The sequence below is a fragment of the Natrix helvetica genome (genome assembly GCF_964273705.1).
Source record: "Natrix helvetica genome assembly, chromosome: 4".
NCBI lineage: Eukaryota > Metazoa > Chordata > Lepidosauria > Squamata > Natricidae > Natrix > Natrix helvetica.
Genome location: NC_138550.1, coordinates 129,217,650 through 129,242,964, shown reverse-complemented (window position 1 = coordinate 129,242,964; position 25,315 = coordinate 129,217,650). Strand labels below are relative to the sequence as shown.

The 25,315-nt window shown below is 37.7% G+C and overlaps 1 protein-coding gene across 1 annotated transcript; it reads right to left on the bottom strand.

Annotated features, from left to right (window-relative positions):
- Window positions 1-1,775: 1,775 nt before the first annotated feature.
- Window positions 1,776-14,222, bottom strand: LOC309390517 (DGAT1/2-independent enzyme synthesizing storage lipids-like; the record flags this gene model as incomplete). The annotated part of the gene is made up of 6 exons (XM_081949913.1): window positions 1,776-2,226; window positions 3,211-3,350; window positions 4,690-4,750; window positions 8,667-8,860; window positions 9,120-9,284; window positions 13,931-14,222. The coding sequence occupies 6 exons, from the start codon at window positions 14,220-14,222 to the stop codon at window positions 2,122-2,124; spliced, it is 957 nt and encodes a 318-aa protein (XP_081806039.1). The 3' UTR covers window positions 1,776-2,121.
- Window positions 14,223-25,315: the final 11,093 nt, after the last annotated feature.

Below are 25,315 nucleotides of genomic sequence, written 5' to 3'. Positions count from 1 at the left end.
AATTCTTTAACCCTCCCCTGGATTCTGTCTGCATCTCCACACCAGTAATGGTATTCAGCAACTTCTGACCAGTTCTGGAGAACTGGTAATGGAAATTTTGAGTAGTTCTGATAACAGATAAATACCACCTGTGACTGGCTCCCTATCTATTCTCTGCCTCCTGAGTCCGAGCTGATCAGGAGGAAATGGGAATTTTGCAGTAACCTTCTTCTGGGGTAGAAATGGACATTTTATAGTATCCTTCCCCTGCCACTCCCACTAAGCCACGCCAGGTCCTCCAAGCCATGGCCACATAACTGGGAGTAAAATTTTTTGAATTCCACCACTGCTCCATACCACACAGTTTGGGACACCCAGGTCTAAGACATGGTTGTATCAACAGATCTCAGGATCTAGTTAAGGTTTCAAGCCTGTTCAATCATTGTTGATTTATCTGTTAAGTACTTTGTTTTTACATGTAGCAGATAAATGGCAGGCCAAGTTAGCTATAAATTGATGCAGAAGCCTATAAACTATGGGCCTTCTTTGGAAGGGGGAGTAACTAATTTTTAATGTTTTGTCGATTTTACTTTCTTGCACTTGGACATTTTTGGGGAATTTGTATTTAAACTTTCTGAATAAAATAACAAATCTATTTTTAAAAAGGAAACAATAAATTGAGAACCAATTACAACTCTTCCTGTACACTGAAACCAAACTATAAAGAGTTGCTTACCTCAGGATACATTTATTTATATTTATTTATTTATTTCTGTCAGCATGGCTTGGTGGATGTAGCATGGCTTGGTGGGCATGGCATGGTGGGCGTGGCAGGGGAAGGATACTGTATAATCTCCATTCCTGCCCCACTCCAGGGGAAAGTTACTGCAAAATCCCCATTTCCTCCCGATCAGCTGGGACTTGGGAGGCAGAGAATAGATGGGGGTGGAGCCAATCAGAGGTGGTATTTACTGGTTGTCCGACCTACTCAACATTTCCACTATCGGTTTTCCAGAACTGGTAAGAACCTGTTGAATACCACCTCTGAGCAATAGACTTTTCCAGTAGGGGCAGTAAGAAGGCAAGTGAGAAGTTGTCATTTAGCACTAGTTAACCCACCTTGATGGGATATGGTGGTTCAGTGGCTAAAACACCGAGTTTATCGATCAAAAAGGTTGGCAGTTCAGTGGTTTGAATCCTAGTGCTACATAACAGAGTGAGCTCCTGTTACTTGTCCCAGCTTCTGCCAACCTAGCAGTTTGAAAGCACATAAAAATGCAAGTCGAAAAATAGGAAGCACCTTTGGTGAGAAGGTAACAGCGTTTGATGTGCCTTCGGCATTTAGTCATGCTGGCCACATGATCAGAGAGACGTCACCTCCTTTGTCTTACTAGTATTTAGTTGCAAGTTGTTTCTTGAGCACCTTAATTAATATAAGTTATTAATTAAATTGTTGAAGAGTACAGGATTCCCAACTGAATATTGTGTGATGCTCTGTATTTGATGAATGATGATCACTCTTTGAGGATAATTTTCAAGTCAGCAGTGCACTCAATCAATCATCATGTAACCTGTACACTAATATCCTGCTGCACAGAATAAAATACTCTGTCAACTTCTTTGTAGAGAAAGCAAGATATATCGTACTAACTTCACAAAATTCCTACAGTCTACTAAGGAAGCTATCTAAAAAGATTAGATAAGGAAAGACAGGTTTCTAGCAATTGTTTTCAAAATGTTTAATGATAAGTTCTTTTATGATAACAGTATGCACTCTTAAATTTTTCAGAGTACTGACATCAGAGTAACTGGTCGATAACTTGCTGTGTTTTCTTTTTTCTCCTTTTTGAAGATGAGAACAACAGTTGGTGTTATCGAGTCATCCTCCAGTTCATCAGGATTTCTCAAACATAATTCATAAGAGTTTGGGGGGAAAATCACTCAATGCTTTTGATACCTTAGTATGTAATTTAATCTGGTGTTGGAGATTTAAACACATTGAAGAAATAAATGTTTTCATCCCATCTCAATCTTGCCCTGACATTTTGTTTTTAAAAAGTGCCTGATGGAACGCATACATTACACATACACATATATTAGCTACATATGTATATTATCCACAATATTGTTGATGTTATATCACTATTTATCTTTGTCATGTGCATCAAAGCGTTGCCTAAGAGCATGCAATATGCTTCCTGGGATTTTTTGGTGTTTGTCCCGTAAATCTTCCATTGCCCTTTGAGTCTGTTGGAGCAGTGGAGTGGCATGAGGTGGGATGGAATGGGAGAAAAAAAAGGAAAAAAAGAGATTTAATTTAGATTTATGGTTCAGGAACTGTTGAGAGAACATTCTGGAACTAAATATACAATATACAGACTCTTTAATAGAACACACCACATGTTTAAACACATATATAAAATTCTAACTTGCTCTTCATCACAGTCTTTAACATACATTTGAAAACCAATGTTCTCTTTGATTTTATCTTATGGCAAAGATTTTCTCTCTCTTCCTGCTCATGTTATACCATTCATATTCAGATAAATCACATTTTCCTATAAATCTGTAAAGATATGGTGTACAAATATCTGTCTCTTTTTCTATACTGTAACCAAGAGTAAATTCATGTGGGCCAGAATAAGACCATGGTAAACGGAGTTGAACATTTCCAGCAATGTCTATAAAAAAAATTCCTCCTTTGCATGTAAAAACACAAACCTTCATCTCTTTCTCCTTCTTAGAAATGCCCTTGCAGAAGAGTTGGAATTGTGCCGTATGGCCGGAGATGGTGTTCAAGCCTTCTTCTACATCTTCTGACCTAGGCTAGACTGTCTGCTACACCCAATAGTATAATTAAAAAGCAGAATGCATGCTGATGCCTCTTATTTAATTTGTTCCTAACAGTGGTTTGTTGAAGAAACTATAATTGGGTAAATTGAAAATATAAACTTATTGGGTAAGAAGAGGTGAAGCTTTAGTGGGATATACAGTATATTTGATGGATATTTTCATTTATACATGCTGTTAATTATATTGTGTAGTTTGAATAAGCGCTGTTTAAACAGTAAGGGATGAATTATGTACCAAACATTCAACAATATTTCTGCATATATACTTAGTGTATTTCCATAACTGTTTGCAAATAGTTATTATTGAACTTATAATTTCATAAAGAATGAAGTTTTAATTTGAATGGATATTTTCTCTTTAGACTAGAAATACACTTACCTGTTCAGCTAATTTTTCAGGAGTTACATCTGGATCATATGGAATTGGTTTTCCAATATGGGTTATAAGTTTAACTGGAAACATTCCAAACATTGGAAAGATGAACCATCGGTTTCTCTCATATAACCATCTCATTGGTCCTGGGTACAAATTTTAGAAAATATGAAATGCATATTAGTAGATTGCCAAGAGTTTCATATTTGACTTTAATACAATACAATAGTAGAGTTGGAAGGGACCTTGGAGGTCTTCTAGTCCAACCCACTGCCTAGGCAGGAGACCCTATACCGTTTCAGACAGATGGCTATCCAACATCTTCTTAAAGACTTCCAGTGTTGGGGCATTCACAACTTCTGGAGGCAAGCTGTTCCACTGATCAATTGTTCTAACTGTCAGGATATTTCTCCTCAGTTCTAAGTTGCTTCTCTCCTTGATTAGTTTCCACCCATTGCTTTTTGTTCTACCGTCAGGTTCCTTGGAGAATAGTTTGACTCTCTCTTCTTTGTGGCAACCCCTGAGATATTGGAACACTGCTATCATGTATCCCCTAGTCCTACTTTCTCTTAAGCTAAACATGCCCAGTTCCTGCAACAGTTCTTCATATGTTTTAGTCTCCAGTCCCCTAATCATCTTTGTTGCTCTTCTCTGCACTTTGTTGGAAGCCTATATTTAAATGCAATAATTAATGCCAGGAGTGGAATCAACTAATGGAAAGCTTTTGCAGTACACAGAAACAAGAAAATAAGCCACCATATTTGGAGCCTTACAATTTGCAAAATACAACTTCGTTTAAAAATTATGAAAAAATTAGAGTTAGGAGAATCCAGCTAATTCTGACACATAAATAGACACATAAATATAAGTAGCCTGACAGAAGGCTGATAGATAGTAGACAGATAAACAGACAAAACAGGCAGTCTTTCCAGGATAATTACCAATTTATTTACAGAATATGGATAACTTTGCTGAATATCCATAATTTCTAGGTCATCCCTGTGCCTTTTAATCCCATGACATTACGTCAGTTATGGGAAATGTATTAAATCAGTTTTTCCACCAAAGCTCTGGAGTTCTGGAGTATGTACATATGTGTGTATTTGTATACAGTATATGTGTATGTCTATCTGAGGTTTTGCAAATATATATCTAGAGATAGATAGATAGATAGATAGATAGATAGATAGATAGACAGACAGACAGACAGACAGAAAGACAGACAGACAGACAGACAGACAAGAAGATAGATAGATATCTGAAGAGAGAGCATATACAGTCTTTTCTCATTCTAGGTGAAAACTAATATGTACCACTTCTTAAAGCAGTTTTCCTAATAATAAAATAAGAACAATCCCAAATTAATCTACCCCAATTATATTTTTACTTTACTTAGAACCCACATTTGGTAAGCAAAGATGCAGATGTACAAATTTATAGTCTTAAATAAATAACATTCTCAAGAATACGTAAAGTTTTACTTACTTATGTTTGCATATGTCATATATCCTTCTCTAATATTTTGTGTAAACAAAGGAACGATTGGCTAGAAGAAATAAAAAAACAAATAATGAGTTTCTTTTAGTTATAATACATCAAAGGAATAAAATATATTGGTTGGACATAAAATACATCAATTAAAAGGTTATTTTAACTAATATGAACAATATATTGTATAAGATCATTGTATTTTTATAACATCCCTTTTCAGCAGAGCATTGTTGAACTAAATGTAGTTCGATGTGTTATTGTACTAAATGTAGTTCAGCTACTGACATGCTGAACCTCTTTTCTTAATGCTGAAATTTCATGCTCATGCATCCAAAATATCCTGATTTTTAAACTAATATTAAACTTCAGTTCTATTTTTCACATAACTAACTAATATGCCAAGGGAAGACAAAGGCAAGAGTTGAATGAAAATATTATGATTCTTTTTTTTAGTGTTTATTACATTGTCCTATAACTTTGTCCATATTTCTTACAGATAAATTTACTCCTTCAGATCAGTTATTGGCATCTAGCATACTCAAGCAAATGCTGACACAGGCACCAATGGTGAGTCTTTTGCTGGCCAGATCTAAGCAGGCCAGTCACAACTCCCAGGCCTTGAGTTTGACACCACTGACTTAGACTTTTGGGGGAAGGTAGAAACCTTCCACAACCTTCCAATTCAGAGGCAGAAATGTTCCAATGAGTTGAAGATGAACTAAAATTTCCATTTTCTTTTGCATTGCAGGCGCATTATGGATGAAAAGGTAACTGGATGTAAGATCTGGACAGCCAAAACTCTGTCTGGAATCGAGATCTGGAGTTTGTCCAAATGTACATCATAAAGCAAATTAAGCCTTAAAGGCAGCGGTCCTCAACCTGTGGGTCACGACCCCTTTTGGGTTGAACAACCTTTTCACAGGGGTCATTGAGGAGCCTCCCACAGAGAGGCTGGTGAGAAGCCGGCCCAAAGGGAAGAAGTGGGTCGGGTTCCCCGCAAAGCATAAGGAGAGGGGTGTGTATGTGTGTGTGTGTGATGGGTTTAGCCTCTCCCCTGCTTTTGCAATTCTGTGCCCTTCGCAGGCAACTCAGTGTCAGGAAGAGCTCCAGCCCTTTTCTTGTGCTCATCTCTTGCGTGCGTGCATGTGCGTGCAAGCAAAATACCCACCTGGGCCAGGATCAAGGCGGAGGGGATGACTCTCTTCCTGCTGTCGCCACTTTGCAATGAAGGGAGTAACTGGGTAAGCAGCGCAGGGCAGCCATGCTGCGCAGGAGACTCTTCAGCGCCAGACTCAGGTCAGTGCGAGCAGTGGTCCCTTCATGTTGGCTCAGGAAGGAGGGAATGGGGAGCAGCAGCAGCAGCTGGTTGTGTGCAGGGAGGGAAGAGCTCCAGTTCTCCTGCGCTGCACAGGGCTTTCCTTGTGCAGGGCTCTGGAACTCTTCCTCTTTATATCCAGAGATGGTTGTTCTGGCTCTTTCCTGAGTCAACACAAAGGGGACCGACCTGACTCTGGTGCTGTAGAGTCTCATGCTCAGCGCAGCCAGCTACTCACTTCTCAGTGGCGGCAGCGGAATGAGTCGCTGTCCCTGCTGCAGTGATCCTGGCCCAGGAGAGTATTTTGCTTGCAGGCGCAAGAAAGAGATGAAAGAGAAAAGGGGAGAAAGAGAGAGAGAGAGAAGTGAAAGAGAGCTGGAAAGAGAGAATGGGAGAGAGGTAAAATAGAGGGAAACAAATTAGAGGGAGAAGGGGGGAGGAGAAATAAATGAAAGAGCTGAAGGGAGAGAATGAGAGAGAGGGAAAAGAGAGGGAAGCAAATCATGGAGAAAGAAAGGAAGAGAAAATAAAGAAAGAAACTAACATGTTCAGATCTATGACGAAAGCAATGGCAAGCTTGATCTCTTGCCAAGAAAACTGCAGTTTGCAGAAGACACATATTGGAAGCAAGTCTGATTTTTTTTTAAAAAAATAAGAGAGATGGCAAAAAATGCATCTAAAAATAAGATTATTTATAATTTTGGATAACATATTATATTGTCAAACTCAAAAGAAATCAAAATAGATATCCTTTTGCTGTTAGTACCATCTTGCCAGCTTCTATCAACTTAAAAGCATTGAAACGATTGCAGAGAAGCAATTTCCTACAATTAATAACTTTATTTTGGATTTGCTATCGTATTCAATGAGAAAGAAAGAAAAAGAAATAGGGAAAGGGAAGGAAAGAAAGAAAGGAAGGAAGGAAGAAGAAAAAGGGACAGGAAAAATAGAGAAAAACAGAAATGATAGGGAGGGGGAGAAAAGAGAGAGAGACCCTATTCCCACAGAAAACACTGAGCCATGAAACCTTGGTAGGCATGTCCGGGGGGGATGGCATGTGACTGGGTGGGAGTGATGTTGAGTTGGCCACACCCACCCAGGTTTTGTGGCTCCCGATGTTACATAGTAGCAACGAAATTAATTTTATAGTTGGGGGTCATCACAACATGAGGAACTGGATTAAAGGGTTGCGGCATTAGGAAGGTTGAGAACCACTGCTTTAAGGTCTTCTATTTCCTCTCTTTTTTTAATCATTGTGGAGTTTTACTGATTGTTGCTTCTTTAAGATTGAAAATCATTCAGCACTTCAAGTTTACCATTTGCTGAATTACTTAATCTTTCATACATTTAAAAAGAAAAACATATTAATTATACCTCCCAATGTGGAAAAAATGTACTATTTACATATCTATAGTGGTTCTGTCTTCCAGGTCATGATTGTCCAAATGTTTGAAAACATTTTGCTTCTCATCCAAGAAGCTTTTTGGATGAGAAGCAAAACATCTTCAGAGAAAATCCAGAAAGTCCAGTTGCCTCTTGAAAAAGTGTCATGTTTACATTTCATTCTTAAAACAAAACTTTGAAAATTGATTACTAGAGCACAGATGTGTACTTTAAATGAGATGTATGATTTGTGGATTGAAAACCCTTGTAATCTCAAGTTTAAAATTTGCTGAATGGGTTTATTTTCAATCAATTGAAAAGCTAAGTTCAACAGTTTTCATATTCATTCTCATGGCCATTTTCTAAGTAGCTGCCACCAATGTCACTTTTGTAAGGGAAAGTAATGATGGAACTTTTTTGAATGTGAACCACGCAGATATAGATATGTCCACTAATCAAACACACACACACACACCTCACCCGGTTTGAGATTTGATAAAATGAATTAACATAGAAAACATAAGTTAACTGCCTGATTTCACCAAATTTTTGCACCAAATTTTATATTAAATTAAATTAATTTTTTTTTTCTGGGGAGTTCAGAAGAGCAGCATAATTTTTAAGTTTTATAGGGCAATGATTTTATTTCTAATTTTATGTAAACTTGTATTATTATCTACTTGTACACATAATACAAGTAGATTATTACATAGTACAAGTATTATTATGTACACATAATAAAATATCATTTTATTTTCTTCACTTTTTTTCCAGGAGATGTGGCGAGAGCAGCATACTTTTTATTACAATCAAATTTGGCATAGATGGATAAGTCATAAGGTTTGTTTTCCTGTGCGCTGCCTATAATAGTTGATGCATTGTATGGATTGCTTACGGTTGGATAGACAAATTTTTACTAGAGCAAAAGGAAACACAACCCTTCCTTCCTATTTTAATTATTACTTTTATTTTCACTACTTTTGTAGTTATACTATTTGTATGCATGACTACATAATGTATTATGTATGCATTTATACTTTCATTGTCTTAAATAGTTTAGCATAATAAATTGATGAAAATAAAAAAAGTGAAATGAATCAGGTGAACTGAAAAAAGTAAATTTTTCCTTTTCCTGGTCTGGCAAATCTGATTTGTGGTTGTATGCACCTCCCTGTCCATTAGCAAATAGCTTAAAATGAATAGATAATTTTTGCAAATTCATATTACACTTTAAAAGACCACTAGGAAAAAAACATGAAGACAAATGGCTTACCACTTTGGCATCTATAGCTAGATGAGCAAATCCTTTACGTTTTCCCCATATTACTTTATACTGGTTATTTCCATAGTTTTGCTCTCGTAATCCTCCTGGTGCAATTCCAATTAAGTGCCCTTGTTTCAGAACGTTTATACACCTTTCTTTTGTAGACAAATCACAGCGATGAATGGAAATGAATGGTTTTAGTCCTGCAAAAGCAGACGTAAGAAATCACTCTGTTCTTGCTTTTAAAAGAAAACAGAATACATGTATTTCCATAATAACATAACTCCAAATAAGACCTTGGAGAAGAAAAATTTTAGTGAATCAATTTTATTTAGTCCCTTTCGGGAGAGGGGGCGGTCTATAAGCGCTAAGAAATAAATAAATAAATAAATAAATAAATAAATAAATAAATATTAACTCCGAGCCCCCCCCAAAACCCCTAAACATAGTAATTTTTTTAACCTGGTAAACGCAAGATGAAGTTGTCTATCACAGAGTAGCAGAATCTCCCAGTGAGTCTATACAGCCTCATTGCAAAACAGTGATAGTCAATTGGAAAGGTTCCATGATAATAGACAAGAAGTGCTGGTCCTTGGGGTAAATTTTCTAGTCCAGAAATCTCATAACCTGTTAATGGGACAACAATGAAATGGCTTCAGTTTTTTTGTCACAAGAGTTTCCTATAGAAGATCACATTAAAATATGGCATATTTTTCTTATCAAGCTAAATATTTTAAATTAAATGTTCTTTTTGGAACCATCACATTGAATACTAAAAAAAAAAAAAATCTTCTGAGAAATCAATGTTACTGCTTTTGTGATCCAGCACATCCTGTCTAGTTTCCTATTAGTTATTTAGATTCATGTTACTTAATGACACCAAACCTTTCCCACAAATATTTATGCCTTTTAAGATTTTGTCCATTTTAAAAACCTCATTTTTAAAAGACAATTTTGGTATTGTGTTGATACTTTCCAAAATTCTTACAAACATATAGAATGTATGGGCTTTAGATGGCTTCTTCCAGCTTTATCCAAAGGTATAGTTAATGGTAAAGTTTAACAGCTTAACTGCAATTTTGAAAAAAAAAAACAAGTTTAAATTAAAACAGCACATTTGGAGTTTAATATTAAGGCACAGGAAAAATTGTACACGTAGAGGCAAGGATTAGCAGAAATATTCCTGATTTAATTTGTTTACTGTCAGATGTTTAGTTATTGTACTTTGCATATGAAATAAAATTACAATTATTTTAATTGTCAAAAAGACTAGAATTACAGATTACTAGGTTGGATGGCCAGACCAAAACCAGAACAAATTATGTCTTAGTGTAAAATGTAAAGCCAATGTGCTTCTAAGCAACTGACACCTTAGCACAAAATATATTATAGGTCTTCTTGTGATTATAATAGGAGAAGCCATATGACCTCTTCACTCAATGACTACTTTCCAAGTTGCAGTCACTAAATAGAGCACTGGGGAGAAGGCCAGGGCTTTTTTGGGTTGCTAGGCCAGTGATGAGAGGCAAATGCCTCCCTTACACATGGGAGACCCAGGCGCTATTCCCTGTCCCACCAGGGAAAACATTTGCTAGTGTTTTTGCTAGATATAAGGTCTTGCTCCTCCAGTGTGCTGAACAATTTCCTCTCTGATTTTTTTTAACCTTTCCTAAGAAGATTATATACTGGTTATTATTTTTATAATTCTGATTTTTTAGGAATATAATGATATGAAGATGTATATATAGCTGGCTTAAAAGCTGCGGACAGGAAGGCACTAGAGAGAGTGATCAATTTGGCATAAGAAACCATTGGTTGCCCTCTGACACCACTTGATGACATCGCCAGGTCTCTCTACTTTAGCAGAGAGTAAGGAAGATACTCAGAGATGATTCACACCCTGGTCAGTGTCTCTTTGCACTTCTACCATCGGGCAGAAGACATCAAAGTATAGGTTTAAAAATAGTTTCTATCCTTGGGCTGTCAGACTCTTGAATACAAGCGCAATCACTCCACGCACACGCTAGTTTTTTTCTTTTTCTTTCTTTTTTCATTTCTTCTATAATTTTGCACCAGTGAGGCTAAAACCAATTTCATTGTATTTATTTTGTAGAATGACAATAAAGTCTATACTACTATACCTAAATATTTCTGGTATTTTATGGTTAGGGTTTATCTTATTATTATTCTACAATAATCTATGTATGAGACTAAAGATAAAACAGGCACATAAGCAGTGTAGACAAAAAGTCAGAAATTAGGTCTCCCAGATTATGGAATCATAGAATCATAGGGCTAGAAGAGACCTTGGAGGTCTTCTACTCCAACCCCCTGGCCAAAGCATGAAACTTATAACATATCAGTCAAATGGTTGACCTGTTTATTTTTGAAAACCCCCAGGAAGTATATACGAAGACCTAAGTCTTTAAGGAAACAAATGCAAAAGTGTCACCAGAACCAGACTAAAGAAATTGAGCCTGAGCACATGGAAAACCCTTCCCAAAATCCCATCAACAGCTGTATCAGACTTGAAAATGAACACGGCAAGTCCTAAGAATCAACAAACTGAACACTGTGCATTTTGAGTTAACTTTAGATCTATAATTGATGGCTTCCATCCTTCCGACTAATACTTGGCAGCCTAGCTGAGAAGGATGTGACAAATATGGATAAGTGTCTGCATGCATGTGAAAAAGTGAAAATGTACATTGCAAAACCAGTAAAGTTTTTCACTTACTTTAAATTCTTCAGGTCTTCACAAATTCCAAAGAACCAGTTGTAACTCAGTGTTCAGTTAAAAATAATTGGAGCATGGCTAATGACCTGGGCTGTGAGTATTTGTGTGTGTGTTTGAGTGACCATAAGCAAACTTGATATTGTGTGTCATACCCGCAATTATTTTGGTTAAGGGGAGATCGCTTCCGGCTTCCGAAGGCGACGGACGTTGGTCTGCTGTTCGCTTCTCCGGTGGGCTCCTCTTAGGAGCACAGGCGGTCTTGGAAGGACCACCTGCCATAGGGCAGCTTGCTAGAACCCCCGGATAGGCGGCAGCCATGGGGGAGGGGTTCCAGTTTCGCCTCAGGAGCTGGGGAGTGTAGGGAGTGTATAGCAGCACCTTTGCTGAATGGATTCGGGAAGGAAATAACTAATTCCATGCAGCGGCTGAAGTGCTGGAGGTGAGAAGTTCGCTCCAATCTCCTTAATCGCTTTTAATCAATGCGCAGCAGCTTTTTGTAAGTTGTGGCTTCAATCTGTTTGAAGTTGGAAGATTGGAGGGGGGTTTCTTTTTTTTCCCTACCCCTCTCAGGCAAAGCGGCATTTGGACTATCTCTCAATCTTGGAATGGAGAGAGAGCAAAAAGTTGAATTAGTCACTTGAACTAACTATGTGAAAATATTTATATCACAATTGCAAGAGGTGATTGCTGAGTTGTTTTGAAAACTTTATGGAAATTTTTGATGTTCTGCTCCTGGTTCCCTGTGAAAGGGAGAGCTAAGATGGCCTGCTTCTGTCTTCTTCTTCGCACTTATAAATGAAGTCTGCCTTTTGAAACTACCTTTGAAGAAAGTCTGGCTTTATATTACCCCACCTGAAGGACTCCTGGAGCTTCTCCTGTTATGTGGTCTTTCTGGATTTGGATTATTTGATTTTTTTTTGTGTGTGTGACTTCTTGGATTGGAATTGAGGATTAACTTTCACTTTTGGATTTGCCTGTCTTCTCGGACTCGCTCGGCTGCGCGCTTCACAGACGCCATTTTTTTTGCAAAAGATTTATACTCATCTCTGAACTCAGACAATGGGGCCCAGAAAACCACCTTCAGGCAAAGCAGCCTCGGCACCTACTTCTTCTACATCCAGCCCAATGACTCAACTGACAAAAATTTCATCATTTTCACAAGAAGAAAGGACTGGAGAGAGTTCAAAAGATTTATCTGTTACTCAAATGTTCCAGGCTCTTATGCAGGGACAAAGTGAGTTGAAAAAGGAGGTGGCAGATTTTGGAGAAGAGCTCAAAAGTGTACAGCAACAAATAACAGAAATTAAACAGAGAATTGGTGTGCTGGAGGAGGGTGCGGTTGGGTGGGGGGAGGAGGTCAAGGCAGTCCAGAAGGGGAATATAGAATTGGAAAATTTTATGGCAAAGATAGAACTTGAAAGAATGTCCTTTCTCAGATTCCAGAACCTACCGGAGAGAGAAGATGAAGATTTAAGGATATCATGAGTACAATTTTAGCAGAATATGTTAAAAGAGATAAAGAACAGTTGTGGTGGGATATGGATCTGGTTTACAGGATTAATTCAGCATATGCCAGAACACATAATGTTCCAAGGGAAGTACATGTTAAATTTCTTAGGAAGACCACGAGGGATGAGATTCTAGGGGCTCAAAGGGGGGGATCACTAAAATATAAAGATAAATAAATTGCCATTCTTAAGTAAATTCTGAAAAAAATAAGAGATAAGAAGAAGGAAATATTCCTCCTTATTAAAGAAATTATATAATAAAGGAATTTGGTTTAGATGGTTATTGCCAGAAGGAATGTTGATCTTCTGGGAGGGAAACAGAATTAGAATTAACACAGTTGTGGAGGCAGAGGCCTTCATTAAAAAACATAGTGCCCTCCTAGAGGACGAAAATATAAGAGGTAGTGAAAAAGGCAACAATACACAAGACATGAAGGAGGGAGGGGCTGCAGGTCTGCCTGGGGACAGTGGGGAGGAAACAATATTGGAAAGACTCAGGTCACAAAAATAAATATATCTGGAATATCATTGTAATTGTTGATATATTAGAAAGTGGCAAAAGGGATGATTGAACACATGGTTGAAATATATAATAAGATGCTGTTTCTGCTTATCTTATATCTATTGTTTTTTCCTTTCTGTAAAAGTTGTGAGAATTGGAGATTTTTACCTCTAGCACGATAGAGTTGCCAAAATTTTTTTGTATATCCACCTACCCTTTTCCCATAAATTTTAAAAATCAATAAAATTCTTTAAAAACGAGGTTAAGGCAGCTCCTGGATTCAGTTCTGCAACCTCAAAGATTAAGGGAGTTTGTTGACAAATTGTAGAAGCATTTTTTCAAAAGTGAATTCTATATAAATTGGCAGTATGCAGCCTCAGTTTCCCCTTTATTTCCTACTACATTCTGATGAGGTTTCAAGATGCAAATGACTGCAGTTAAGGGTTGGCCCCAAGAATTATGTCTATAACTGAAAATAAATTCCTTACCTCTGCCTTAAAGAATTAATGAAGAACATCCTACTTACCGTGCAATATCTTTCCAAACAAGTCTGATATCAATGCGTAAATTTTCTTTGGTATATCCCATTGTTTGCTATTGTCATCTTCTGGCAAATTACCAATTTTTGCCAACACATAATATATTAGATTAGTGGTATAGAAGCAGGAAAATGCAAATATAATTGGATAATATAATGTTATAAATATCACTAACACTGTTATGGGATATACCATAAAGCCTGCACATTCTTTCCAAATGTAAGTTGGCCAGATGAAATATTCTTTTCCAGGGGTATAGTAAATATTTTCTGCAGTCATGTTTAACTCATAATATATGAATAAAAGTCCAAAAACGTTTTCTTCCTGAAAAAAAAATCATACAAACATTCTTTAATACTTTAATTACTATTTGCAATATTGAGCTTTCGGATAACAGCAGAATATCAGAATAGCACTGACTACATTGTAATGACACTTTCAAATATCTTAATGGAGAAGATTGGGCTGAGATGATAAAACAGATCAAATCTTAGTACAATCAAGGCAGAATACGATTAAAACAGGGATGGTAGTTCTGTCTGAGGACACTAATCTTCAGTACGCAAGTTAGCTTCAATTAATAGAAACAAACATTAACATAGGTTTGTGTCTGAGGACATTGATCTTCAGTTGACTAGTTAGTTTCAAGAGTTTCATCAGCATAAATTCCAAAATACGAATCTTGTAATTCTTCTGCAGTTAAAATATCAGGGATGTTGCCCAGCAAACCAGTCTCCCAGAGCATATAAAACATTGTGCTACTCTAACGTAGCAACGGATTCAGCCAGGACAGATGCCAAAGCAGTGTGGAAATAAGTGTGGAAAAAGGCACCCACTCCCTTAACTGTTCAGTAAGAAATGCTTCATTTAAGGATTTCCTTATACCATTATACAGTAATGCAGAACAGGATGAAGAAATATCTTGCCTCGCAATCTATCAATCTTTCGCAATCTATTAATAAGGAAACTCTCTGATTTACTGACCGAATGAGTAATAAATTCATTATTCAGAATAGTAAATATATTTTTTCCAAAAAATATTAATAATAAATAAATATTTCCTGTCTTTGTTTTCTGTGAGCTAACCTGCTGAAAGAACTTCTAGCAGAACAAGACAGATAGAAGCCATAGCATAACACTATTCCATGCACACTCTGATAGCTGGTATCACTATTAGCCTTTCTTCTTGGCTTTGTTCGTAGATGAAATAGTATAGCAGTAATATTTCAGATTCTACAGATATCTGAAAAGCTACCTCAGAATGACCACCAAGTCTTGTAATAATATTCAGCTTTTTGCAAAATGATTCTAAGACTCTTCATCCCACCCCGCAAGTCATTTTGAGCAGGTGATGAAAATAGGTAATTCAACTGAATTTCCTTCAGAATGAAACAGTAATTTATACAGTAACAACCCCTCACTATGCCACTTTTCTGCAATAACAATATCCTATTGAGGTCAGTATCAAAACATTAAAAGAAAAGTTGTAAATTTATGAACAATCAGAGCATAATTGATTAAAAACTGAAGGGACCCACAGGTATTGAAAAAAAGGAGATGAATTTCACCTGCATACACAATCATTACCTCTTTCAAACAGCTTGCTTGGAAGTTCAATTTTACTCTGATGAAATATGATTTTAAATGAATGAATTCTCCTCCCTCAGAGGGTGGAGTGAGAACAAACTCAATTCAAATACCTAGAATTAACCATTCTTTTAGCCAATGCCAACATTCATCTTTAAGTGAAGAACAAGCAGCTTATGAAATGAGAATTAAGTCTTCTCTAACTAGTCTCATGGTACCTTGTACTTAATCAACCTTAGATGACTCCTGGTGATATTCTGCTGAGTTGACATTCCACTTGGTTCAGCAGAGGCAGATTTATCTGAGTCTGAGTCCTGGGCCATGAGACCCTTTGGGGCTTATGTTCTGATGTAATCTCATGCAGGAAGGCATTTTGTGGGAATATCAGTTTTTGATATTTCACAGAGGAATATCATTTTATTGGATGATTCTTTTCTGTTGTGACATCTATCCTTTGGAAAGTCTTCCTGAAGGCTGCAACAAACTTCTCCAGCCCTGCACATGAGAAAACATGTCTAGTGCCTGTCGTTCAAGGATGGTTGAATCAGTGTTCTTCCCACAAATTTTAACATTTTCCACTTGAATCTGCCTTATGTCCCCCTGTCTCTCAGCAGGAAGTCAGAACCAATCAGCATGAGGGTATGCTCTTCCGCACAACATGCAATTTGGATTTGGGAGATATTTATTTGCATTGGTCCATCTGCAGCTCTTTTCAACTTCGTTATATTTTTCTATGCCAGTGAAGTCACATGAGTAAGATGGGCAGCTGAATAAATTTAACAAATCAATTAAATAAATAAGGAACAAGAAAATGAAGATTTGTAGCATAGAATAAGAAGATCCTCCACTGATACCCTTTTATCCATAGAAGGAGAAATTTGGAAACTTTCTGAAAACTGTCTCCAGCTTTTCCCTTGTATAGATAAGAGGGCATCAATGGAACCCATTGAGTTTCCTTTTGGAAGCTGGCAGGGAAAATCAGAATTAATTCCTTCCTTCTTTTTAAAAAAAAGAAATTATTGGTTTTTAAACATTTATGGGAAAAGGTAAGGGGATACATAGAAAATTTGGCAGCTCCCATACTAGTGATAGAAATCCATCCAAATCTCACAGTTTTTACAGTCTTAAAAACAAAAGATAAAAGATAAGCAGAAAACAGAATCTTATTCTATATTGTCAACCATATGTTCAATCATTTTTCTTTTGTCATTTTCTAGAATATCAACAATTACTATTATTTCAAATACTTTTATTTTTGTGACCTGAGTCTTTTCGATATTGCTCCTTCCTCCCTGTCCCCCGAGGAAGTCACAGCCCCCCCTCTTCCTTCTTGTCTTGTACTTTGCTATCCTTTTCACTACCTTCACTGTGTTCATCCTCTAGGAGGGGGAAATGCTTTTTAATGAAGACTTCAGCTTCATTAATTGCATTAATTCTAATCCTATTTCCCTCCCAGAAGATCCACCTTCCCTCTGGCAATAACCATCTAAACCAAATTCCTTTACTGTATAATTTCTTTGATAAGGAGGAATACTTCCTCCTTCTCTCTCTTATCTTTTTCAGAATCTGTTTAAGAATGTTAATTTCTTCATCTTTATATTTCAGTGGTCTCTCCCTTTGGGCCCCAAGCACCTCATCCCTTGTGGTCCTCCTGAGAAATCTAACATGCACCTCCCTTGGAACATTATGACTTCTAGCATATGTTGAATTAATCCTATATACCAGATCCATGTCCCACCACAACTTTTTAAAATCTCTCTTGATATATTTTGCTAAAATTGTACTCATAATATCCTTAAGGTCTTCGTTTTCTGTCTCTTGTAGGTTCTGGAATCTGCAGCACTCTGCTGGCCAAAATGGGGTGTGAGGAGGGGGCATGTGCACTCCCCATGCCATTTTGACCAGCAGAGTGCTGCAGGAGGCCCTCCAAGCTGAAAATAGGGCATGGGGGTCTGTGCACCCTTCCCCCATGCCCCTTTTTGGTTCCCAGAACCACTGCAGTCTGGTCCTTTACTATTTCCAGGCTGGCCCTGCAGGCCAGATTTAAGCACCCTGAGGGCTGGATATGCCCCGCGGGCCATGAGTTTGACACTCCTGATTTATAAGGCTTTTTATGGCATGGGTCTGAATTATTTGAGGAGCTAGATCTCCCTGGCTACACCTAACCATGCCATCAGGTCGCATCAGGTCTGAAAGAAAGAGCCTATTATGGGCCCTGTATATTATGGAGGGTCATCTGATGGGACCCAAAATGAAAGTGTTTTCTGTCACATGTGCCCATTGAACCATCATCCCCTAACATCGCCAGGAGTTAGATTGGTCCAGTCCTGTTTGCCTTTTGAAAGGGTTTAACACAGGGGTTCCTAAAAGTTTTTCCATCACATGTCCCTTTCGTGTAATTTTTTAAAACAGTAACAGAGTTGGAAGGGACTTTGGAGGTCATCTAGTCCAATCCACTGTTCACGCAGGATACCTGTACTAGGGATTTGAACCGCTGAACTGCCGACCTTTCTGATCGACAAGCTCAGTTTCTTAGCCACTGAACCACCTTGACATTTTAATATACACATTTCCCGCAAAATTCTAAATACCCAAATGCACACATATGAACAATGCAAACAATAGGACAAACTCTTGAAATACAGGCATGTATTATAACCATATTGCTAAAGAGTTCTTTAACCCTCCCCTGGATTCTGTCTGCACCTCCACACCAGGGATGGTATTCAGCAGGTTCTGACCAGTTCTGGAGAACTGGTAATGGACATTTTGAGTAGTTCTGATAACAAGTAAATACCACCTGTGACTGGCTCCCTATCTATTCTCTGCCTCCTGAGTCCGAACTGATCAGGAGGAAATGGGAATTTTGCAGTAACCTTCTTCTGGGGTAGAAATGGACATTTTATAGTCTCCTTCCCCTGCAACTCCCACCAAGCCATGCCACACCCGCCACACCATGGCCACAGAATCGGGAGTAAATTTTTTTGAATCCCACCACTGCTCCATACCTCACAGATTGGGACACCCAGGTCTAAGACATGGTTGTATCAACAGATCTCAGGATCTAGTTAAGATTTTGTATCAACAGATCTCAGGATCTAGTTAAGATTTGGAGCCTGTTCAATCATTGTTGATTTACCTGTTAACTACTTTGTTTTTACATGTAGCAGATAAATGGCAGGCCAAGCTAGCTATAAGTTGATGAGATGCCTATAAACTATGGAGCTTCTTTGGAAGGGGTAATAACTAACTAATACATATTTTTAATATTTTGTCTTTTTTGCGCTTGGACATTTTTGGGAAATTTGCATTTAAACTTTCTGAATAAAATAACAAATCTATTTTAAAAAAGGAAACAATAAATTGAGAACCAACTACAACTCTTCCTGTGCACTGAAACCAAAGTATAAAGAGTTGCTTAATAAAACTAATATTTATAGAGTGATTGTTCAAGCTATATAATCTTTATGATGTAACTCAGTGGTTGCCCCAGATTCATGCTGCTTAGCTGTATTTTTGTCCACCTGTCTCATAAAGTTCCCCTCTATCAATTTAGCCAATTGGCTTGGTGAAATGAAGAGTGGGAAGATGAGGGTGTTTCAGAATTCATAGATAGGAAAATTTAGAACCTCAGGATACATTTCTTTATATATAAAACAGAATATATATTCAAATTCCCATTTGTTCTTTATTAGAAAAATGATGTCCTTGATTTATGTTTTTTGTGTGTGTGTGTGTGTTTGTGTGTATGGCACAGCTATTCTTTTTTAATCAAAATAGAGACAGTTACAGACAGGGTGTTTTTTTTTTAATATTACTTGCTTCTGCTACCTTTCTGTAAGTCATGAATATTCACACCTTCTGTTTTCTTTCACCAAACAAATCAAACCAAAAACTATAATCTAAGAGATGGACTGGGCTGAAATAGAATGACTGATCCAAAGTCACCCTGGCCAGTTTCATGCTAAAATGAGATTACAACTCAGTCTTTTGCTTCCTAGAGCAGCACCTTTACCACAACATCAAACTGTCTCTAATAGCTTATTATGGTTGTTACATATTGGGACCGGAATAGATTCCACCAAGATTCTCCATTCCGGTGGAAAATACTCAAAGCTGATTGGCTGAGCCATCTGACAGCTCCCTATGAAAAGGGCTAGTTGTCAACACAGGCCAGCGCTGGATCTGTACATAGTTATGGATTAAGGAGCTGTTTGCTGTCACTGAAGCCTGAGCCCTGTCTCATCCGTTCATCCTATTTAACAATGGTTCTTTTAATTTGTTATAGTTTTCATGTAAAAGTGTATGATTTTATTAGAAAACATCATTTTAAACCATGAAATGTAATAGCCAGTTTACACACATGAACTGTAAAAAAGTAGTAGAGCCAGTCATTATTGATAGAAAATGGAGACAGCTGCATTTTATTCAACAAACCGAAATGACAGAATTCATGACTATGTAATACAGGCTTCCATTTGTCTGCTTGATGTACAGTAATGTCTTTCCCCTTAGGGTTCTATCCCACACCAGTTGTTCTCCTTTTTCAGGACTCTCATCCCAGTCTTCTACATGTCTTCAAATGAAATTCCATGAAATCTCTGAAATTTTGGATGGCAGGAGATTGGCAGTTTGTGGATAATATAAAAGAAAAACAAAATCGCAAGTAATCACACATATTTTCAAGTGGGAAGCAAAGAATATGAAGTTAATTAAGAATTAAGAATTCTATAGTATATTCCACAACAGCCTAAATTCATCCTAAACTCAAAACCAAACTTCTTATAATACCTGTTACATTCTATTTCCTAACATTTGACAGATACAACTCCATCCTTCCCCATGTAAAGGGGGAAATCCTATGAGCAAAGATCCATTGAGTTAAGCATGAGAACAATACAACAAAAGCTCTCATATCATAGTAAAAATGCATTTGCATAAGAAGTACTTAGGAAAATTCAGGGCAAATGTTCTTCTTCAGCTGTAACTTGCTTAGCTTGATTATTTGTTCACTTCCCTCCCTCATAAAAGTTGGCCCTCAGCCATTCAGCTGGGTTTAATTGCAGGTAAATACATATCTTTCTCAATTGTCTTACTAAGACAGAAGCAAGGAGGTTGCAAATCAAAAAGTTTGTTCCACTGAGCCTGATTATCTAGAAACCTTTCTCCTAAATACCTCTTCAAATTGAGGCCACAAAAACAATTTCATAACTGCAGGCCTACTTATAAGTGAATCTACCTGCATTACACTCAGTGCTCATACTATTGTCTAAAATTACAATATTATTAGAAAGAAAGAATAACACAGCAGCAGATTGTTCAATTCTGCCTCCCACTTTTTTTCTGCCCTGCACAAAATTATCCATAAAAAACGGTTTCCCTTTAGAAGGATATCACAGAGAGGGGGGGGGGGGGAAGAGAGAGAGAGAGAGAGAGAGAGAGAGAGAGAGAGAGAGAGAGAGAGAGAGAGAGAGAGAGAGAGAGAGAGAGAGAGAGAGAACCACATTCACAGAAAACTCTAAACTTTCTTAGCTACAATCTACATATTATAGGACTATGAATATTAGCTGACATGTGTTCATAGGCAATCTCAAAACATAGTTTATCATCAAACTTGCAAGGCTTTCCTTGGAAGCTTTGAAGTTTCACATCTACCTTATAAAGAGCACAGTTTAGGCCACATTGGCCTAAATCAGGGGTGTCCAAACTTGGGAACTTTAAGACTTGTGGACTTCAACTCCCAGAATTCCCCAGCCAGATGCTGGCTGGGGAATTCTGGGAGTTGAAGTCCACAAGTCTTAAAGATCCCAAGTTTGGACACCCCTGGCCTAAATGTAAGGTGACCAACTTTTTTACAATGAAAAGGAGGACAAAACACATTCTATTGTCCAAAATGCTAAGTTGACCAACTTTTTTACAATGAAAAGGAAGACAAATAAATTGGAAAAAATATATCGTAAATAAAAGAAATATTGTATTCATTGCAACAATAATACACTAAAATATGATATATGCATAATAAAAACATTTGCAACATTTTATATTGTAATTATACTTACATGCCTGTTAATTATTATTTAAATGAGTACTTTTCCATTGAATTAATATTTTTTGTCAATGTATTATCTTCTAACAATATATTGGAAATATCTGAACAAGAAATATCCTTCATATTGAATTTTACAGCAAGTGCTGCAGCTAGAGTATCAACATTCAATCTCGATTTCTCACTTGTCGAAAAATCATTGCCAATTGAAAAAAACTCTTTCAACTGCTGCATTAGTTCCAGGGCAGCACAACGTAAATTGAACAGGTATAAATAAATGTTCACATGGAATATGTTCATTTTTGAAATGGCTGAAAATATCCACCCATCTTTTATCAATTTCAACATGTTGATTTTCCCATTGTATTAATTTTTCAGAATTTAAATATACATTCAGTGTTCTAATTTCTTCAAAGAGACAATTGTCGTCTATTTTAATGTCTAGCATTTCTTTAGATAAAAATTCAACACAAGATTCAATATCTGTTCAATATACTTGCGATGAAGTAAAAAAAAACACCATTAAAAACTGTTTAATAAAATACGTCACATAACGTGCAACAGATTAGCCTTCAAATATCAAAAAGGAGGACATGTAGGAGGACACTTTTCGAGGGAGGACGGAAATTACAAAAGAAGGACTGTCCTCCCTAAAGGAGGACGGTTGGTCACCTTACTAAATGATATCAACAATGGCTCTGTCTGTTTATGTAACAATTTCCAAGGCATACCCGGTTCCATTCGCCTTTGTTCCTCTGTTGTGGCAAAAGTGGAAATGAGAAGAAAAGAATTAATCAATTAACAGATTGACTGCTAATGAAACACCTTCAGAAAGTTTCAGGTGGGTCCGAAGTGAACCAGTCACACAGCTCCAGAAGGTATAAAGCAAAAAGATCCAACTAATTCTAGCAGGAATAAAAAGTTAATCTGCAGGAACCATCCCAAAAATTCAGAGCTCCAAATGTGTTAAACTCCTGTAGCAACTTATAATGAATAAGGCAATATCTTCACTGATTCAGAGTTTGTAGCCTTATTACAGCAATGAGTAATGTATGGAGTTAGGTTACAGAAAGGAAGCAGTGTTGAATTTCAGGGTTTAGTGACTGTGGTCTAAACAACAAATGTCCTGTTCTATGGCAACTGTGACTACCATCTTCAGAAGTTGAAAATGGCTAGGTTTGGCATCTTCACAGGTAAGTTGGTCTGTTCAGGTCAATCTAACTTAATTGCCTGTGATTACTTACCTAACACTGCTCAACAATTACTGGGTGTGAAAACCAACATAGGTTACACAATGTTGAAAAAGGAATATGTGTAACTTGTCCCTGATTTCTTAGTAAATGTTTAGGTGTGGGCTTTCTATTACTTTGATCTTCTTTCTGTTAGTCTTTATTTAACGAAGAGATTATTTATTTGGTTGGCTGAAATAGGTATGTGTTCTTCCACAATATTTGGAAATGACCATTTTTATTCCTTGCGGCAAAGAATTTCACCACAGAAAGATTACATGTACAATACTAATGATATGTTTGAAGGTTGGAAATGTTTTCCTCCTACCAGTAATTACTGCTTGTGTATTTTAGAAGTTCCTGAAAGTGAACCAGTATAGGTGAATTTGTAGTGAAATAACTAGTCTGAAAATGATCACCTGATATTATAGTACTTCAATCAACAATAATGAAACATCCTTGTTAGTCTCAGCCTGGGAAACCTTAATTTCATAGGTCATTGAGCTTCTAGTACTGGTAGCTCCTCCTTAAATTAATCTGACACATCCATTGATAAAGTTTTCACATTAAAGTTTAGAAAAAAGTGTAAAGTTTAAATAACCACCACACATATTTGGAATCATGTTACCTTTGCCCTTAGACAACTGTGGCACTCATGGCAACATATCATTTTATATTCCATATTGCAAAAATTGTGATGGACAGTCAGTATTCCTTCCTATGCTTAGTTCTGCACTTTGAATAAAACAGCATTCCATTTTACTGAATTTTTTTGTGCAGTACTAAATTATGTTGATTCCTTCTCCCAAGGCTGCATCTTGCCAGGATAGTGGGCATGGCTTGAAGATTGACCTCTGTACCACTGTCTCTGTAATCAGCATGAACCAACAGAACAGAAGTTATGCTGTAAGTAAACGAAGGATTACACTACCATCTACATTCATCAAGTTGTGTTCTACAAATATTTTCTAGATCCCAGTACATACTTTTACAATATGTATAATGAATTAGGACATAATAGTAGGACAGGGCATGTTGCAAATATCTAGTTATTAATCTTCAGGTTTATGCAATATCCATGGATGTATCTGAGATTCTGCTTGCCCATCAAATACTACCATTACTTTTCTATATGGAGCACATGGCATAAATTGCCAAATAAGCATATTAACTTGGTTTGTCTAGCTTTTTCAGAGGTATTCTAATTCAGGGATGTCACACTCGATTTCATTGAGGGCCACATCAGGGTTGTGTTTTGTTATATACCAGAATCAGTTACAATGTTTTCCACCAAGGTCCTCTGTTCCGGCGGGAACAGAGATTCAACCTGGTCAAAGGGTCAGACAGCTCCCTATAAAAGGGCAGCTGTCAGACTGAACCTTCGCTGGATTATACATAGTTGTTCTGTTACAATAAAGAGCTGTTGCTGCCTAAGCCTGAGTGTGCCTTTCCTTTACCCAATCTAACACTGATGACGAAGGTGGGATTGGAAGGCAACTAGGCATACAAAAAAGAGGACAACAATCCAGCAAGTGAATCCAGCCCGGAGCTCAGCGCGGCTTCAAGCAGCCATCTTTGAGCGGCTAATTCAAACGCCCTCAGAGACACAAGATGGCCATTCACACCCCACCGACTCCATACAACCCAGTCACCGAGCACTGGGAATCCTACATGCTGAGATTCAACTGCTTCCTCGAAGCCAGCGACCTCATGGGCCTTTCTGAAGGCCGAAAGAAGAACATGTTCCTGAGCTATTGTGGACGGGAACTGTTAGAGACTGCAAAAGACTTATCCAAGCCAATGCCACTCCAATCGGTCACTTGGTTGGTGTTACAACAGACGCTGAGGACACACTATGCTCCCAGAACATCTAAACATGTCAGAAGGCATGAGTTAACATTCGCAACCAGAAAGAGGGCGAATCCATCAATGAATACATTGCGGCACTTAGAAAGGCCACAGCGTACTGTGAGTTTAGAGATTTCGATGAACTGATACTTGACCACATCATATGCAATGTGAGAGACATTGGCCTGCAGAGAAGGCTATTAGCTAAATCTAACCTGAGGCTTCAAATTGCCCTAGATGAAGCCAGGGCCACTGAGTCTGCCATTAAATCAACAGAAATCCTGCAGTGCCAAAACAGTCCTAAAAGCACGCGGAAGAGCGCAGGAGTGCATTGCAAAGCTATAGAGCCTGAAAGCTCAGAGAGCAAAGATGACAGCTACCGCATGCACAGTGACTGCACCAAACCAGTGCGAAAATTCAAACCGCATTTCCTGCCTTGCGCCGGCTGTGGAGGAGACCATCTCAGATTGCATTGCCGCTTCTGTGACACAATCTGCCAATGCTGTGATCGAAAGGGGCACATCGCCAAGGTATGCAGAAGAGATCACCCCGCCACAAATGCCCAGAAGCCAACCTAACCGCCAGCAGAGGCCCAACCAAGGGGCAAGGCAGCTGCCACCATGGCAAACGGAAGGCGACACCAGACTCCCCTACCACACCTC